The sequence below is a fragment of the Ahaetulla prasina genome, chromosome 2, assembly GCF_028640845.1.
Source record: "Ahaetulla prasina isolate Xishuangbanna chromosome 2, ASM2864084v1, whole genome shotgun sequence".
Taxonomy (NCBI): Eukaryota; Metazoa; Chordata; class Lepidosauria; order Squamata; family Colubridae; genus Ahaetulla; species Ahaetulla prasina.
In genome coordinates, this window is record NC_080540.1 from 204,543,426 (window position 1) to 204,563,880 (window position 20,455).

Genomic DNA, 20,455 nt, shown 5'->3' on the forward strand with positions numbered 1-20,455 from the left:
TGAAAATTGCCTGTAAAGATGATAGAGCAGCAAAGCAGAAGAGGATTCCATAGCTGCAACCAGAAGAGTTGTGAGGCTACACCTTTCCACATCTAAATGTCTATGGAGATTCTCGGTCATCCAAGTCATGGTTGTCCCAAAGGTGTTTTTTTCAAAAGGCAACTGGACTTTGTTTTTCCTTGAAGACATTTCACTACTCATCCAAGAAGCTTTTTCAGTTCAGAGCTAAACTGTACTGGATGTATTAACTGTACTAGCCCTTTGGCACTTTCCACACCTACAGCCCTCCTTTCTAAGAGTAAGAAATTTACTCTGTTGTTGTGTATGTCTGTGTGAGCGTTACTTGAACGTACATATTTTGTCAAAAAGGTGCAGGATGGAGGGAATTGAAAAAGGGAAATATGAAAGAAACAGCTTCCGATTAGTTTGGAAACAGATTTTGCATAAAATTCTCTCATGTCATTATTATTATTATTATTATTTTGAAAATAAAGAAAGCCACAAGAATCAGTCATGTGGTTAAATAAAAGTTTATTTCATGCTGCCTAAACAACTGAATGCAATAAAGTGAGCCATCTAATCAGAATTAAGAGAGACAGCCTCCATATTAGTGAACCTGTTTGTAAGTCTTAAATGGAATCTAAAGCCAAAGGGCTCATAAATAATTTGTAATAAAAATATGAGTCAGGCAAGGACCTAAAGCACAAAAAAGCTAGAGAGCTTAAACAGGCAATGGATCACTTAAGCAGATAGGAAACAAATTTAGTTTTTAGCCATTGATCATCTGGCGCCTCCAAAACTTTCTCAAAGATGAAATATTAAAAAAAAACCTGAAGCAAAGGTTTTGGCATCTTTGCAACAAGCTACAGTACATCCATCGATTCATCCATTGGCTGTTTTGGCTCTCACTGAATAAAAGATCAACTCAAGCCCAAGAAATATCTAAAGAGTAAACAAGCAGCACGTCTTCTTCAAGGCTCTTGCAAATACCAGCTGCTTTGACTGACTTGTGGCTGGCCAGCCTCATTTCCTGCACTGGTTGAGTAAAAGAAGTCAGGAAACATGGTGGGATCCAAAGGCATGGGAATGCTAGTTGCCTCTAAAGGAGTGAAGCTGTCAGGAGTTGCTGGAGGCAAGGCAGTGGCTTGAGGTGCATTTGGCTGCCCTTTACTCTGACCAGCAGGGTTTAACAGATTGTTGTTGGAATTGGGCAAGGCAACCCTTGGGTTGATATCTACAGGGATGACATTGTTCCCTCTGTCTGAAGGGTTGGGCCCTAGGTTGGCTCCTTTTGGAACTTCAGGCTGTTCTGTAATGCCCAGCTGATCATCTTCCACTGTGTAATCTCCTGGTTGGCCTCTGTTCAGTGGCATATTTCCAAATCTGGCATCCATGGGAAAACCATGGGGGCCTGCTGCCCGATAGGCCGGTGCGCCAAATCCTCCACCCTGGAAAAAAGCAATGACAGTACATGAATGGAGATGACAATCATATGGTGAGAGATGGTGATGTGTGTGGAAAGTGTTGGCTTTGGTGCTTAGAAAGCTGCCCTAAAATACAAACTTGAGGAATGAAAATCTAAACTGTTTTTTATGCGGTGGGAAATGTCCCAGAAAACAAATGCTGTGTTGACACTGAAGCCTTAGAGCAGGGGTGGGCAACTGTGGCCCTTTCGCAACCTGTGGACTTCAACTCCCAGAATTCCTGAGGCAGCCAAGCTGGCTCAGGAATTCTGGGAGTTGAAGTCCACAGGTCATACAGGGGCCATATTTGCCCACCCCTGCCTTAGAGGATAAATGACAGACGACATAGCTAGGCGGAGATGGAATTTGAAGTTGGGCCATCAATCAGCTAAGAGCTGGGTTTTTAGGGGGGGTGGGGGGAACTGAACAATAGTAGTAGCTGCAGCAGTAGGAAAATGGTAGTAGATCATTTAGAATTTTGAGAATAAGAAGCAACACCAAAAAAGGGGGGAGAGCAAAAATCAATATCAGAATCTGGATTTATTTGGAGCTCAGCCAAGTCCTATCAAATCAATTCCTGAGAAACAATTGCATGAATGAATGCAGCCCTGCTGTTTCTGTGAATAAGGTAAAGGTAAAGGTTCCCCTCGCACATATGTGCTAGCCGTTGCTGATCTAGGGGGCGGTGCTCATCTCTGTTTCAAAGCCTAAGAGCCAGCGTTGTCCGAAGACGTCTCCATGGTCATGTGGCCGGAATGACGCAATACCAGAGGCGCACAGAACGCTGTTACCTTCCCACCAAAGGTGGTCCCTATTTTTTCTACTTGCATTTTTACCTTCTTTCAAAACTGCTAGGTTGGCAGAAGCTGGGACAAGTAACGGGAGCTCACCCCATTACACGGCAGCACTAGGGATTCAAACCACTGAGCTGCCGACCTTTTGATCGACAAACTCAGCATCCTAGTCCCTGAGCCACCACGTCCCCGTTTCTGTGAATAAGTAAATTTAATTATGCAATTCTTATTCCCACATTAGGTAACATGCTGCTCAGCTTTGGTAAACTTTGGGGTTTTTTTAATCAGGCAAAAAATTATAGCAGTGAAAGTAATAATCATAATCATAATCATAATCATAATCATAATCATAATCATAATCATAATCATAATAAGAAGAAGAAGAAGAAGAAGAAGAAGAAGAAGAAGAAGTCAACTATTTGAGATGTATTTTTGAATATTCGGTTGACTGAGTTTCATTTTTAATGAATAAAGTAAATAATAATATAATCTCTTTTATTATTATAATCTCTTTTATTATTCTAAGATATTATTCTAAGTGATTTTAGAATAATAAAAGAGATGATGATGATGATGATTAATTATATTATTATTATTATTCCATTATTCCACTTCCCCAAAGTGGAAAAAGTTCGATAACTTTTTCCACTTTGTGCTCCCATGGCTTTTCAGATACAGGTATGTCATATTTTTTACATAATGACCAGTGGACTAATTTAGAAGCTAGACATGATCAAATTAGTTGCTAAATTAGTCCACTGGTCATTATGTAAAAAATACGACATACCTGTATCCGAAAAGTCATGGGAGCACAAAGTGGAAAAAGTTATAAAAAATGAGACAGTGAAGATCTTGTGGGACTTTCGAATACAGATGGATCATCATTTGGAACATAACAAGCCGGATATCATGGTTGTTGAGGGCCGAAGCATGCAGTTTATTGATATCGCTGTACCAGGAGATGTCAGAGTTGAAGAAAAAGAACTTGAAAAAATAATGAAATATCGCAACCTGGCTATCGAAACTATACGGCTATGGATGAAACATGTAACAGTGATACCCATTGTCATCGGGGCACTTGGTACCATGTCCAAGAATTTTACAAAACAGATCAAGAAATTGCAGCTCCCTGCAATAACACCAGCAGAACTGCAAAAAACTGTGCTACTCGGAACATCGTATAGACACAAGGACAGTTTTTTCCTGAATGCCATCACCCTGCTAAACAACTAATTCCCACAACAATGTCAAACTATTTACTAAGAATGTATTAGTATTATTCTTCTCATCCTTCCTATTATCTATCTCTTCCCACTTATAACTATAACCACGTTGCCTGTATTTTTACAATTTACTGTATGTTGTTCTGTTTGTTTCCTAGTGTGATTTGATTGCTCATTAGTAACCTATGACTATCACTAAGTGTTGTATCTTATGATTCTTGATGAATGTATTTTTTTTCTTTTTTTCCCCTTTTATGTGCAATGAGAGCATATGCACCAAAGACAAATTCCTTGTGTGTCCAATCACACTTGGCCAATAAAGAATTCTATTCTATTCTATTCTATTCTATTCTATTCTATTCTATTCTATTCTATTCTATTCTATTCTATTCTATTCTATTCTATTCTATTCTATTCCATAAAAGCAAAATGTTATCCCTTCTTAACCCATATGTAAAGGAGTACGTCCACAATTTACCTGCATTTCTTCTGAGCTTACTATTCCTAATCTGGCAGGAACCTATAAAACATAGAAATAAGCAAACCACATGTCAGGAATGAAACATGCCAGTCTAATATCAACATAGTCCTAATTTTTCAGGATCTATTGTTTTGTTGCATATAATAGTACATATTCCTGTATTACTAACAACGATATCAAGGCTCCTAAAAACATTTTTCTTTTCTTTTGAAACATTATGTTATGTTTTGGGGGGAAAAAAACTAAAGTATTGTGGTAAGTTCAACTGTTGTCCATTTTAAAAGCTGTAAATTAAAAATCTGAAATGTGAGCCTTCCGGTGGCCACAATAATTGGGTTAATAATCATTACTTTTGCCATGCAAACAGCTGGATTCAAACTTGTTTATATATTAATATGTAGGTCATGTATTGCAGCTTTCCTCAACCTGACCAACTTCTAAATGTATGAATTAACTTCCAGAATTCTGAACAATGGATATGTTCGAAATATGGGAATTTAAACGCAGATGTAGTATTCCGTGTCTCAGGATGAATATAGACAGCTCTCTTAACACACATCTGTAAATTGATGTTTAGTAAGATTATTATTGTAAATAAATGTGCCTATGTTGAGAAACATGCAATCTATGACTAAGTCACTTCTTTTTATTTTTTGCTCATTTTTAGTGTGACCTACAAAATAATATGTGGGAACACACAGAAGCAGATTAACAGATGGGAAGGAAACTGCAGAGGTGGGCCAAGTTTAAGATTCATATAATCTTTTCCATCCCTACAGGAGTTGTGGGGAAATGATTTGTTGCACTTAAGAACACTTTCTCAGTGGAGATTTAATCTATTCCTTAGATCTAATTCTGGATGTTAAAAGTTCAATTGTGATGGCGCTGGTTCCCACTGTTTCCTTTTTTTAAAAAAAAATCATTTTTTTTTTAATTTACTCAAAGAAGAATTAAATACAAAATGCCAAAATGTTTTTTTTAAAAAATCAAAAGAAAAAAACACAACAAAAAAGACATTAACAAAAAATATGTGTCCAACAAAAAACCATAACACAGACACATATAACCATGATGGTGAACCTATGGCACGCGTGCCACAGGTGGCACATGGAGCCATATCTGTGGGCACGCGAGCATTGCCATAGCTCAGCTCCAGCTACGTGCGCACCAGCCACCTGATTTTCAAGCCTTCCGGGCACACCGGAAGTCAGGAAATTGACTGTTTCTGGCCTCCAGAGGGCCTCTGGGGTGTATGTGTATGACGAAGGCCATTTTCACCCTCCCCAGGCTCCAAAAAAGCCTCTGGAGCCCAGGGAGGGAAAAAAACAGGCCTACCAGGCCCACTGGGCCATCATGTGCCAAAGGTGGGGGAGCGCGGGGGGGTTGCATGCAGGGGCAGGACGCATTGAGTTTTGGCCGTGGGCACGTGCACGCGCAAACCACCGCACTTCCCCCATTTTTGGCACATGGCGGCAAAAAGGTTATGACATATAACATCCTCCGTACTTGAATGCTGATTAATGTAATAAAGCAATGTTGGTTTGTCACCCCTCATGAAACAGGCTAAAAGAATTTTAAACCGTTAAACCACTACATCTACTTACAAATTGCTAGCCTGTCATCTATAAGTTATATTAATAACAAAGTGGTTAACAGAAAAACAATAACAATTACTGTATTAATTACTGCTTAAAACACATCTATTCGTTTGCGCAGGACTGGACTAGGTTTTTAAATGTAAATTTTAAATGGGTTTTATTATATATACTGTTTTAATTTTCGGGCTATATTTAATAAGTTTTTAATGGTTATTTTACTTTTTGTATTGATATGTTTTTATTTGCCTGTGAACCACCCTGAGTCCCTAGGGAGATAGGGCGGTATACAAATTTGAATAAATAAATAAATAAATAAATAAATGTATTATGTAAAAATATAAAAGTATTAAAAATTGTGAACAGTAATAAAAAAGGTGATTTTGGAATTCCAAAAAACCCCTGTTAATGAACTGTTATTGTAATCAACTGGTTCCCACTATTTCCATGTGGTATTTTATATGGAATATACAAACATACATTTATTTATCCCAAACATGATAACTCTGAAGGTTTTCATTAGGGGTAGATTAATGTTAAGTACTTACTCCTTTATTTGCTATATAAGACATATATTGCAAATTGGGGTAAATCTAGACAAAAAGAGAAAAAAGAATTAAATTGATTTTAAGATACTTGTTTTGTTTTAATCTTTATAAAAATAGACTGGAAAGGAACATGCCTTTTTAACCAGGACAATGACTCATCTTTATCCACATCTTGGCTTTAACAGGTATCATATAAATATTCTTAAGGAATTCCCTCACTATTTATTTTAATTTATATTCTGCCTTTATTATTTTTATAAATAACTCAAGGCAGCTAACATATCTAATATGCCCCCCTCCTCCTATTGTCCCCACAAAACAACCTTGTGAGGTGGGTTGGGTAGAAAGAGAAAAACTGGACTGAGGTCACCCAGCTGACTTTCATGACTAAAGTGAGACTAGAATTCACAGTCTCTCCGTTTCTAGCCTCGTGCCTTAAGTGCTTGACCAACTGGTTCTCATTATTAAGATTATGCCATTTTTGCAGGAATCCATAAGAACCGGGAAACTATCAGGATTATGTTGGAATCTCTTAATAATTTAATAAACTCATAGATCAAGTTCTTTCTAGGGAAAAACCATATTTGGGGAAAAGTTGCTTTGTAAATTTGTTTGCATTTCGGAGAACTGAAACATCTGAGGCGAAAGCTAATTTGCAAACAAGTATGTCTACATTTGTGTGTTAAGATGGAAACAGAATTCCAGTGATGGAAATTCAACTATATTAACAATAAGATTTTAGCTGGGGAACCAACTTACAGATTGTTGCTGTGGTTGTTGGGCTGTGTTTTGCTGGGTTCCAAATAAGCCAGGGTAGATCTTTGCAAAAAGAAAGAAAAAGTTGAATGGGGTATCTGGAAAAATATGCGGAATTACAATACATACTGCCTTAAGACAAAAAAAATTCTAAATAACTCATGATATGGCACATTGAGTGTGTGTGAGTGTGTGTGTGTGTGTGTGTGTGTGTGTGTGTGTGTATTTCTAAATAGTTTTTTAGGTCAAGAAGGTTATCTCTGTTATAATTGTCATAGTTAAAATATACTTACTTGGCCCAATGTCCCTGAATAGTCTTGTATGGCAGGTAACTATAGTTAATAAAAGAAAACATTGGATATCATTAGCTTGACGACCTCTACTGCAGAAAATCAAGAATAAACTAAGCAAAGCTTTCAATCTGAATATAATTGTGTTATGTGTTATAAATGTTTAAATTCTTGGAAGAGGCTTAAAATCTAGAAGAAATGTTTATTTGTATCTTACAGAGAAATTTAGAAACTGCTTTAAATTCTTGGAAGAGGCTTAAAATCTAGAAGAAATGTTTATTTGTATCTTACAGAGAAATTTAGAAACTGCTATATGAATGAACGACATTTATTTAGGAGGTTAGATTTTTAAACTAGGGAATTTGTTCACAGTGTAGATTTGAAATAAATTGTTGCAAGATCACAGTCAAAGAATCTATATCAGTCAATTTACATTCCAAAGAATCTACATCATTAAATTTATTTAGTAAATACTGTTTGTTAAGTTCTGGAAGTAACGAGGCTGGAGACCAGGGTAGTGACAACAGCTCTTTAATATAGGGTGAACCCAGCAACAGGCTGGGGGAAAAACCTCTCCTTTTATACAGTTCTGCTGGAGGCTTCGACCAATCAGCAACGTGCTGATTTCCCGCTCAAATATTTAAAGGTACAAACATGAATACATAACACTCCTCCCCTCCCAGAAAACACTTTGCCTCTATTTACATATTTATTTACATGTTATTTTTCGACGTAGTCACGCAAATAACCTGGGCGTCTCCTAGTTCTTTCTGACCTGCGCGGTTCAGTTCTGGGTGGTGTTTTGAGCTGGTCGGAGGGGCTGTTTTCTCCTCCCAGCTCTTTCTCTGTGCCAACGGGCTCCGGATTATTGGCCGACTCTTTTTCTTGGCCATCCGGCCTTGGATTAATTTTGGAACTTTCCCTGCTGCTTCCCTCGGGGACCTGATGGCGTCGCTGGAACTCTGGGACCTCAGCTAAGTCTTGCGCCTCCCGGTCATTGTCAGCTGTGGATTCAAATTGGTATTGGTCATGATCTGTTTCATTTGGTTCGGTTTGGTCAGTTATTCGTTTCTTAACTGATCTATGTGGCGCCCACACTCGGTTGTCGGGTAGCTCTACCACGTGCGATTTTGGGCGGTTATCTTTATTATTTGTCCTGCGAACCAACTAGGGCCGTCCCCATAGTTTCGGCCCACACCGGTCGCCTATGCTCATTTCCCTTGTCTTTTCTAGTTTTCCTTGTAACCCTCGGGTGTGTAATGGGGTTCAAGCAGTCAAGTGGGCACCGGAGTTTCCGTCCCATTAGCAATTCGGCTGGGCTTTTCCGTGGCCGTGCTTGGGGTTCTGTGCTGGACGGCTAGGAAAGTCTATTTTGTTTGCCAGTCACCTGGCTTGAGCCTGGACAATGCCTCCTTAGCGCTCCGGACGGAACGCTCTGCAAGGCCATTCGACGCAGGGTGGAAAGGCGCAGAGAGGGCATGTCGGATGCCTCCTCTGCCAGGTATTCTTCAAACTGGGCTGCCGTGAATTGGGGCCCATTGTCGGACACCAGAGTGTCCGCAACCCGTGAGTTGCGAATAGGTGGCGCAGAGTTGCGATTACTGCTTCGGCCGTAGTGGATTTCATGATTATGATCTCCAACCATTTAGAAAATGCATCCACAACCACTAGGAATGTTTGGCCGTGGAAAGGGCCAGCAAAGTCAATGTGGATTCTTGACCAGGGTCCTTGGGGCTTTTCCCATTCTCTGACTGGGGCCGTTGGGGGTAGAGGTCTGGACTCTTGGCAAGCTTGGCATTTCCCTACCCTCTCAGCAATCTCTGCGTCCATGAGTGGCCACCATACATAGCTTCTAGCTAACCCCTTCATCCTTACGATCCCTGGGTGACCCTCGTGGAGGAGGTCCAATACCTTTCCCCTTAGCTTCTCAGGAATTATTACACGATCACCCCATAACAGGCACCCCCCTTGAGCCGAGAGCTCATCTCGTTTTTTAACAAATTCTTTGAACCGTTCGCCCGCGCAGCGGCCACCCTCTGTACCCAACCGAGTACAGTCCTTAACACAATGTCCGGTATGATGCCCGAGCCACTTCCTTAGATGTGACTGGGCCAGAGTCCAACGAGTCAATAAGTAGGATGGGCGTCCCGGAGTGGGGTCTTGGTCGCCCTGGTAGTGGGCATCGGCTTAACGCGTCTGCATGCCCCACTTCTTTTCCTGGTCGGTGCTGCAGCTTGTAGGAGTAAGCGGCTAAGAATATAGTCCAACGGTCAAGCGTGGCGAAAGTGCCACAGGCGTTGGTGTCGCCAGCCAGTATCCCAAGTAGCGGTCTGTGGTCAGTCACGATTTCAAAATTCCGCCCAAAGACATACTCGTGGAATTTTTGACCCCTGACACAATGGCTAGTGCTTCTTTGTCTAATTGGCTGTAGTTCCTCTCTGGGAGGACATCGTTCTAGAGTAGAACGCTATAGGGGCTTCTGTGCCGTTTGAAGTCTATGGCTGAGTACAGCCCCACCCCATAAGGGAGGCATCGCAAACCAGCACTAGGGGTAATGAGTCGTGATATTGGATGAGCAGGCTATCACTTGAGAGCAGGTTCTTTACTGCTTCAAAAGCCCTATTTTCTGACTTTCCCCAAGACCAAACAGTATTTTTTCCTAAGAGCCTATGCAGCGGTTCCGCGACGGTTGCTTTGTTCTTTAAAAAGACCGCGTAAAAATTAACCAATCCCAGGAATGCCTGCAGCTCTGCTTTGTTTTTGGGCGCTGGAGCCTTCCTAATTGCCTTAACCTTGCTTTCAGTAGGGTGAATTCCTTTCTTGTCTATCCGGTAGCCCAAGAAATCGACGGATTCGACCCCGATCTGACATTTGTTTGTCTTGACTTTTAATCCGGCTGTCCGGAAAATGCTCAAGACCTTTCTTAACCGCTCCCCCAATTCCTCCATGTTTTCCCCTGAAATTAGGACATCATCGAAGTAGGGAACTACCCCTGGGAGCCCCTGCAGTAGTCGTTCCATCAGGTTTTGGAACAGCCCTGGTGCCACACTGACTCCAAATTGCAATCGGGTGCACTTGAAGGCCCCCCTGTGCGTCACAATCGTTTGGGCTTCGGCTGTGCGGGCGTCTACTGGCAATTGTTGGTAGGCTTGGGCCAAGTCTAACTTTGCAAAGACTTGCCCTTGCCCCAAAGAGTGCAATAAGTGCTGCACCACTGGAACCGGGTAAGCGCTTTTCTGTAAGGCTTTGTTAAGCGTCGCCTTGTAGTCAGCGCAAATTCTAATTGACCCGTCCGGTTTTATGGGGGTGACGATTGGCGTCTCCCACTTTGCGTGGTCGACTGGCACCAAAATCCCCTGATTAATGAGCTTATCCAGCTCCTTATCGATTTTTGGTTTTAGGGCAAAAGGGACTCTTCTCGCCTTAAGCCTAATGGGGGCTACCTGGGGGTCTAAGTTGAAGGAAATAGGGGTCCCCTTGTACTTGCCCAGGCAGTCCTTGAAGACATCTTCGAACTCGTTAAAGAGAATGTCTTTCAGGTTACAGTCACTTCGGTAGATGCCAGTCACTCCCATGCCCAGGGCACGAAACCAGTCTAGTCCCAACAGACTGGGCAGAGTTCCTTCGACGATCGTGATGGGCAGGGTCTTTTTATGTGGACCGTACTCGACTCGGACGGAGGTGGTCCCTCGAACAGGGATGCGATTCCCCTGGTAGTCGTGCACTCGTAGCCGTTGTGCTTGCAGGTGGCGCTTCGCGACGGACGGCAGCGACTTCGCCAAAGTGTCCCAGGACATGATGGTGATCGCTGATCCCGTGTCTACTTCAAGCCGGCACCGTACTCCCTCTATTTTTGGCTTGGTGAAGATCTTCTTCTCCACTTTGGTCGAGGCGCGGCCTATGACCACTGTTGTTTGGTTGGAATCCGCGCCTTTTTTGTTTGAGCCAATTGCGGGCCGCCTTGCCGATTCCGCGCCCTGATTGGCCGATTTGAATTTTCGGCGGGAAGGTTGGGCCGCTCGACAAACTTGAGCTAGGTGCCCTTTCTTCCCACACCGCCGACATGTCGCGTCTTTAAACTTGCAGCGTTGGCGCTGGTGTTGACCCCCGCAGCTTCCGTGATTCGCCTCGGTCCCCTTTGTCGCTTTCTCGGTGCGGCAGACCCTTCCTCGCCTTCACCGTCGGATTCGGTCTGAACCTCCTCCTGGTGCACCGGAGTTGCCTTCGCGCCGCCTTTTGTGGGACCGGCTTCTGCAGTGTCTCTGCAGCTTGGGAGGACATTTCATGTGCTCTGGCTTCGCCCAGAGCGCTGGCTAGCGTGAGGTTGCTCTTTGCCAGCAGCCGCCGCCGCAATCGGATGTCTTTGACCGGATGAGTTGCTCGAGGAGCACCTCGCCCAGGTCACGGTATCCGCAGTCCTTGACGCCTTCTTAGGGCGCCATGTAGTCGCCATGGATTCGCCTCCATCTGCCTTCGCCTCCGAATTCAAACCGCCGCACGTATTTGGACGGCGCAGCGGCGGTTTCTTAGTAAAGTCTGTAAAGTTGGCCACGACACCGACTGCAACGGCGTTGGCTCTGCCAGGGCTTCCGCGATGTCGATGACCTCCGGACCGCAGTGGCTTAGGAAATAAGCCCTCTTTCGGTTATCCGGAATTCCGTGCAGTTCGTTGGCTTCTAGAAAGCTTTCGAAACGGGTCATATACGTTCCCCATTTCTCTTTAGCCGGGTCAAACGGTGCGGGCGGAGTGTAACTGGCCATCTCCGCTTTTCTGCCCTGGGATTGCTGGGTTCGGGTCTATCGTGCTTCAGCTCGGTTCTGGTTCTCCTCAGCCTCGATATCCCACCTTCGTCGCCAATGTTAAGTTCTGGAAGTAACGAGGCTGGAGACCAGGGTAGTGACAACAGCTCTTTAATATAGGGTGAACCCAGCAACAGGCTGGGGGAAAAACCTCTCCTTTTATACAGTTCTGCTGGAGGCTTCGACCAATCAGCAACGTGCTGATTTCCCGCTCAAATATTTAAAGGTACAAACATGAATACATAACACTGTTTTCCAATATTTTTTTTGCATTTGATTGCAAATATGTCTAATTAATGCAATGCAGTCAACATTTATTTTTAAAAGTTTATTTAGGAAATGTCTGCTGGAAAATGCACACATTAATTAAATTAAAATGTATTATACCAGGAAAGGCTCTTTGTAAAAAAACTTTATATGTGGTAAAAAAAAAGGCAAATGAAAACAATAAATGTGCATTAAAATATATACACTTAGACTGTTTCCACCCCTGCAAACTGTAATATAGAAAAAGTGAGAACAATCCGAATTGAATGATTCATTCAGCCTTTGTTAATCTTGTGCCTTCATATTCCTTATAGCCTCCATGCCAAAGATCAATGCTTAATGATTCGATCACAGATAGTCCTCAATTTACAATTAATTGCTTAGTGACCAATCAAAATTATAACAGACACCCCAAAAGCTATTTACGACCCATTTTTGAGATTGTGATGGCCTCCCTCCCCACCCCACGGTCACATCATCGGATTTTGGCACTTGACCAGTGGGTCACCTTTAAGACCATTTCTAGTATCCCATAGTCAAATGACTATGATTTTCAAGGTTTTTTTGCCAACTTCTGGTCTTTATTTCCAGTTTCCGGCAAAAAAGCCCCAACTCTCATTGAGTAAAATGACTTCGTTTTACAACTGCCATAAAAAATGCCAAAACTTCAGATCCAGTTACATCAGATGTGGGTTTCAACAGGTTCTGACCAGTTCTGGAGAACTGGTAGTGGAAATTTTGAGTAGTTCGGAGAACCAGTAGTAAAAATTCTGACTGGCCCAGCCCCCATCTATTTTCTGCCTCCCAGGTCACAGCTGATTGGGAGGAAATGGGGATTTTGCAGTATCCTTCCCCTGGATGGGGAGGGAATGGAGATTTTACAGTATTCTTCCCCTGCCACACCCACTAAGGGAAGCCTACAGTAGTAAAAAATTTTGAAACCCACCACTGAGTTACGTGATGCCTTGACTTACAACTACAATGACTTATAACCATAATTATGGACCCAACTGCATTCATAAGTCGAGGGCTACCTGCACTGGAGATGCAGAGAATTCCCACTCATATTAGAAATATCTCAATTGCCTGTCAAAACTGACCTGTTGAGCTTGCCTATCCAATGACAGCTGTTGTTGAACATCTGGCTGGTTTCCTTCTGCTGGAGAAAACCGTTTTGGATGAAACGGCGGCTGAACATCATAATGTTGCATTTGGACTTGCCTTGTAGGAAGGAAATGTGCATAATGGTAATGAGGTTGCTCTTGTATCCCCGGTTGTTGGAGCAGAGTGGGTGTTTGAGATGGCAATGGAGGAGGGTGCACTGGCATTGTGTATTCATACTACGGAGTGGTAAAAGATGAATAGCAGAAGAGAAAGGTTAAAATCATAAACGAGCCGTTTTCAGGCATACTGAAAAGTTGCATGAACAATGAATCTGACGAATGAATTTCTGGTTTACAAAATGCCATACTGTAATACATTTGTTTGCGTCCCAGATCAGGCTGCTCAATTCTCAGGGCCATCAAGGTTTCCTAACAAGTGTCACATCCCACCCAATATTATTACTTTATTAAGTGTTGCACCTTATGATTCTTGATGAAGGTATCTTTTCTTTTATGTACCCTGAGAGCATATGCACAAGACGAATTCCTTGTGTGTCCAATCACACTTGGCCAATAAAAAATTCTATTCTATTCTATTATTCATTCTTTTAATACAAGCATGAATCAGGAAGCCACCATGTTGCAGAGAAAAACCTCTAGCATCTCATCAATTTTGAAGAATGTCCCAAAGATACATTTATTTTAAAGGCAATGGGACTTTCTAATTTTTCTTTAAGACATTTCGTTTCTCATCGAGAAACTTCTTCAGTTACAACTAATTGGTGGAGTTCCAGAACCAAAGAAGCTTCTTGGATGAGAAGCAAAATGTCTTAAAGAAAAACCAGAAAGTTGCCTTTAAAATAAAAGCACCTTTGGGACAACCCTGACTCGGATGAATGAGAACCTCCATAGAAAATTTGAAAAATGATTCCTGTTATGTATGATTACAAAGCTTTTCCTAGACATTGAATAAGAAGGGAACTGCAACTGAGTGCTTTGTGTAAAGGTGAATCATGAGCCCAGAATAAAGATAAATATATACTGATAGAAAGCATTTGAGAAAGTAGGGCTAAAGGAGTAGATTCAATACCTCTTAGCATTTTAGTAAATGGGAGTTATGGCCAGACCATACAGCCATTCTGGGGGACTTGATTGAGACTGATGGTCACCCATTGCACGCAGGAGTTCAGAGGTCATACTGCTGAGATCCAGGAAATTTCCAAAGGTGCTTTTTTCAAAAAGCAACTGGACTTTGTTTTTCCTTGAAGATGTATTGCTTCTCATCCAAGAAGCTTCTTCAATTGAACTTCAAATCTACAAATTGGCAACTCCAAATCTCAACCAACAAATGCTCTGTATTACACATTGGCAAAAGGAATCAGAACATAAAATACAAACTGAGTGAACATGACCTTGTAGATGACCCTCACTCTGTCAAGGACCTTGGAGTACTCATATCAAATGATCTAAGTGCCAAAGCCCACTGTAACAACGTCGCCAAAAAAGGCATTAAGGGTTGTAAACCTAACCTTGCATAGCTTCTTCTCCAGTAATATTACATTACTAACCAGAGCATACAAAACATTTGCTAGACCAATTCTCGAATACATCTCGTCTGTCTGGAACCCGCACTGCATATCGGACATTAATACAATTGAATGTGTCCAGAAATATTTCACAAGAAGGGTCCTCCACTCCTCCGCTCGCAACAAAATACCTTATGCCACCAGACTTGAAATTTTGGGCTTAGAAAATTTAGAACTAGGCCGCCTTTGGTATGACCTAAGCATAGCTCATAAAATCATCTGCTACAGTGTCCTACCTGTCAGTGACTATTGCAGCTTCAACCACAATAATACACGAGCACACAATAGATACAAACTTAAGATGAACCACACCAAACTCGATTGCAGAAAATGCCACAGAGTGGTCAATGCCTGGAATGCACTACCTGACTCTGTGGTTTCATCCCAAAACCCCCAAAATTTTAACCTTAGACTGTCTACTGTTGACCTCACCCCATTCCTACGAGGTCTGTAAGGGACGTGCATAAGAGCACCAGCATGCCTACCGTCCCTGTCCTTATGTTCCTTTTAATTGTATTCTTTTTATGTATCCAATTCATGCTTATACTTATATATATATTATCTAATACCAGAGGGGCCTCTGGTGGCTCAACAGGCTAATGCAGTCTGTTATTAACAGCAGCTGCTTGCAATTACTGCAGGTTCAAGTCCCACCAGGCCCAAGGTTGACTCAGCCTTCCATCCTTTATAAGGTAGGTAAAATGAGGACCCAGTTTGTTGGGGGCAATAAAAGTTAACTTTGTATATAATATACAAATGGATGAAGACTATTGCTTGACATAGTGTAAGCCACCCTGAGTCTTCAGAGAAGGGCAGGATATAAATGCAAAATAATAATAATAATAATACGTACTCGATAAATAAATAAATAAATAAATAAATAAATCTTCAAGGAAAAACAAAGTTCAGTTGCCTTTTGAAAAAAGGACCTTTGGGACAACCATGACCTGATGACTTAGAATCTCCATAGAAGATCCAGGGAATTATAGTTCTCATGGCGGACCATAATGGATGGTATGGAATGCTTAAAGTTGTAAACCCAGCATATCCAGGTAAAAAAAAAAAAACCAGTCTAGGGAAAAATATGTAGAAAGCAAAAAAAGAAAAGTTCTGCTCTAATACTGTAACGTTTCTGGGGCGATAACAGCTTAAATTGCTTACCTGTTGGGTTTCATGTTGAGGTCTTTGCCGTATCAAGTAAAATGATGAATGGGACGGTAGGAAATTGTGCATCCACATCGAATTAAATGGATCAGCGTAGCTGTAAGTCTGGCCATACTAAAAGTGGTACAATTAAATACATTTATTCTGAAGCTATAATTCAGAGCAAGGGTCTCCAACCTTGGTCCCTTTAAGACTTGTGGACTTCAACTCCCAGAGTTCCTCAGCCAGCTTTGCTTGAGTTAAGTCCACAAGTCTTAAAGGGACCAAGGTTAGAGACCCCTGATTCAGAGGCTAACAAGTTAGAACAGCAGTTAAATTCAAGCCAATATTACCAATCAAAATTACTTCATAAATGATACATGTTGTAATGTGTTTTCCACTTGATTCCTTTATAAATATATATATATACCAAAGTCCTTTCTTTGATAATAGATCCATACATTTAGCAAGAGAAAAAAGGGCCGAAGAGAAAGAAGCAGCGCTACATATCTATTTATTAATCATTCTGCCTTTAGACAACACACAAGCCTCAGCAAAGAAACAGATGAAGTCAGCTTGGAACCCTTTCAATAAATATTATATAGAGTCAGTTTAACAAACACCCTAGAACAGTGATGGCTAACCTTTTTTGCTGTCACATGCCGAAAGCAGGAGGAGATATGGGGGGGAGTGTCACGCACGCACGTGCCCACACCCATAATTCAATGCGCCACCCCGTGTGTGCGCCCCCTCCGCGCGCTCCCCTCTCTTTTGGCACATGATGGCCCAGTGGGCCTGGTAGGCCCATTTTTCATCCTTCCCAGGCTCCAGAGGCTTTCTTGGAGACTGGGGAGGGCAAAAATGGCTTTCCCCACCCCTCCAGAGGCCCTCCAGAGCTGAGCTAGGGCAACGATCATGTGCCCACTGATATGGCTTCCCGTGCCACCTGTGGCACACATGCCATAGGTTCGCCATCATGGCCCTAGAAGATCACTACAGGATATTTAACACAACAATAACATAAAATTCCAGAGTGCCTTCAGGATTACTATATAAATAAGTGAAGGATTTTTAATAATCAGCATGAGAGAGTTAGGTTATGATTCAAATCACACTACACTGCATAGTTGCTTGATAGTAAGAGTCACTGAGTCTAGTAGTACTTTCTATTGAACACGGAGTATTAAACTGAGCTGCATATCTAAGAAAGCATTAGGATATTTCTGACTTATCCACACCTTATTGTTATTATTTTAAATGTATTAGCCACTGAACTCCCATAGAGATTTACTTGGGATTAAGTCACAGGGAACTTGGCAGGATTTCTTGAGAACATAATCTGTAGCTAGTTTAATTAAGAAGCATGTCTTACTGAACCCTATTAAAATAATTGTACATCGAAACATAGTCATTTCATGCTGCTCAATAAGCAAAATAAATATTTGGTTTGATTGTAAACTTGATCAAGACCAGGGATTGGCAACCTTAAACACTCAAAGAGCCACAAATGCCCTAACCAGAAGCCCCTCATTCAATTCTGGAGCCAACCAGAAGTCCGATTCCCCGCATCATAGTGTCTCCTCCTAGCGCAATGTCCTTTTTCCTCTACCTATCCTAACTGAAAGTCCTATCAATTGTGGAACTGACTGGCGGCAGGAAGCCACAGCAGAGGGATGAAAGAGCCACATGCGGCTCCAGAGCCTCAGGTTGCTGATCCCTGGTCAAGACTAAGCTTACCCATCAAGATAAACTAGGGATGGGAAGCCTCTTGGTTTGTTTTAGAATTTGTGAGGTTTGGTCCTAATTCCCTAATCAGTTATCATTTCAGTACAATTAATCAATTCCAATTCTTTCCAAAGTCAAAGGTTCCTTGCTTTGGATGTAAGTAAGTCAATAAATAGAATAAGTCTGGAATAGCATCATCAGCTTATTCTCATCACCATTAATATATTTTTCTGCAAAGAGGATACGTGACATAACTATGATTACCTGAGGGAGTACCTTGGGTCCACCCGGTCCACCCAGCTGTCTCATACCCTGTAAGGCAATATTTAAAGTCCTCAATGTTATTGTAATCAGTATTTTCTACTTTACGATGGTGTTTACATATCTTTTCATGGAGCTCGCAAAGAATAGTTAAAAATAATAGCCTCCACTCACTCCCCACCTAATGCAGCTTGTTTTCAGAATTGTTTTGCCTCTGGAACAGCCGTGTCTGATCAAAATCCCATCTATACAAATTCTATTACATTCACCCAATCTTTTTTTTACAAAGCATCTTCGTTCTTTGCAGTCACAAGGGGTTAATTATGGACTGTGTGAAGAAGCACTTTCTTTTGTCTGTCCTGAATCTAATGCCAACTCATTTGTATGGATGCCTCTACCTTTACATGTCTAAGGAAAAGTCTTTCAGCTGTTTGGCAAAAGTGACTCAAAAGGTGGGTGTTGAGGGAGCAGAGTTATTCATATAGAGGTATTGCAATCAGTCCTTCTATGTAAAAATTACTTCCAAAATTTTTACTTTGGAGAAAACAAAGGTGGATCAGTACAACTAAATTGTCCTAGTCCACATAAAGGCCACTTAACCATTTTTCAAGGGCAAGACTGCACGGCACTGTCCTCAACTGCCCCCAAACCAACTGCGAAGACATTCTCCATTTTCTACTAGGCATGGAAAATAATATTTTCCAACTTGCCTGAGCCAAAATGGCTCTGCCTAGTTTGCCTACTATGCTTCATTTCATTGTAGGCAAATATCTCTTCTTCTTGGTCACTAACTATTGCTTTCTATAGCTCTTTGGTCTTGGGTTGCTGGGTGCCAAGTTGTCTGCCCCTTCAGAAGTGACTTCAATTCCTAAATCTATTCTTTTTTTCATTTCACTTGTCTTCCTTTCTTCCTGAAGATAGGTAAAATAGTGTTTCTTTTGAACTAGCCCACCATTAGTCATAACAAATGAAAATGTCAAGGATGAGGAGTCAACCCAAAGAAGCTATAAAGTAAATCACAGGTCCTCAAGGACTCAACAAATAGAAAAGAAAAAGCAGTTGTTATTGCTTACTTTCTTTGCAGAGGAGGGAGGAGTAAAAAAACTGAGAAATCCACCAATCACAGGCAAACAGATACCAGGCCAATTCCAGGCCAAAGAGGAAAGAGTTCAAATGCGGAAAGAAATTTCTTAAGCTAGCTCTGTTCCCAACCAGGTAATTTTTTGGAGTCAGGCAGCTTCAAATTCAATGCTGAAAAGCCCTAAGTGTTTATTCTCAGATTAGGCAACTTCCATTCTAAGTTATCACACATGAAAACTGTGAAGTAATATAGTTGCTTTAGAGGACAGATATTATTTGCACAACTAATGTTTATTTCCAAAATATGCTGAAGGGAAGGAAACTAGATTTTTTTTTCTTAGTCTATGCCTTTGAATCATTCTTGATTGCTAGCAACTGCCTGCAGTAATACCAGTAGTTTTCTAGACCAAGGGTCCCCAACCCTGGGCTGTGGCATACCAGAAACCGGTCCGCGCAAATAAGCAAAGCCCCATCTGCGGGATGCAGGCAGCACATGAAACCACATCTCTCCAGTCTCTCACGGAACTGGTCCCAGGTGCCCAAAAGGTTGGGGGCCACTGTCCTAGACAACATTTTTAGAAGTGGTTTGCCCTGGCATGCCTCCTATGGCTGAAAGAGAGGGACTGATGCAGGGTCACCCAGAAAGGAGTAGAACTCATAGCTTTTTGGTTTGGAACCTGGTGCCTTAATCACTATACCAACTCGCTCTTATTCAATGGTATAGAAACATTATAAACAAAATAATTTAGAAACACACACACACACACACACACATATGTATGTGTGTGTGTGTGTGTAAATCTTTGGGGAGAGAGAGAGAGAGAGAGACACACACACACACAAATACCTACCTCAAGGCTTATACTACCCATTCCAGGAATCCCAGCATGACGAGGCAGTATCTATAGTTATGCAAGATTAAGAATAGTTTATGAGACCAGAGGTGAAACTGTTTCAAAGAATATGAATAATATTACTGAGAACTGCTGTGGTGGGCTGGCTGATGACATGATGACTTCATTGGAGGATTGGGGTATGACATTGAATATGATTTCTTCTTTGTTATTCTTCCTCCTCCTTGGTTATTGGAGGAAATTGCTGTCATATTTCAGCAATCTAGAGTACTTTGTGGGGCACAAAAGGGGAAAGCTTTTGGCTCAGGCTGTAAGAAGCCTGTTATTAAAACACAGCTGCCTGCAATTACTGCAGGTTCTAGTCCCACCAGGTCCAAGGTTGACTCAGCCTTCCATCCTTTATAAGGTAGGTAAAATGAGGACCCAGATTGTTGGGGGCAATAAGTTGAATTTGTAAATATACAAATAGAATGAGACTATTGCCTT

General features: G+C 41.7%; 1 protein-coding gene across 1 annotated transcript in view; it reads right to left on the reverse strand.

Annotated features, from left to right (window-relative positions):
* Positions 1–535: 535 nt before the first annotated feature.
* Positions 536–20,455, reverse strand: part of AMBN (ameloblastin) — a 28,059-nt gene continuing 8,139 nt past the window's right edge. Inside the window, exons 3-11 of the mRNA XM_058165837.1 lie at positions 19,967–20,017; positions 18,039–18,086; positions 16,068–16,184; positions 13,318–13,557; positions 7,154–7,192; positions 6,864–6,923; positions 6,105–6,149; positions 3,959–4,000; positions 536–1,448 (exon numbers count right to left, since the gene is read on the reverse strand). Coding sequence (XP_058021820.1) covers positions 972–1,448; positions 3,959–4,000; positions 6,105–6,149; positions 6,864–6,923; positions 7,154–7,192; positions 13,318–13,557; positions 16,068–16,184; positions 18,039–18,086; positions 19,967–20,017 — 1,119 coding nt within the window. The 3' untranslated portion in view covers positions 536–971. The remainder of the gene's footprint in view (positions 1,449–3,958; positions 4,001–6,104; positions 6,150–6,863; positions 6,924–7,153; positions 7,193–13,317; positions 13,558–16,067; positions 16,185–18,038; positions 18,087–19,966; positions 20,018–20,455) is intronic.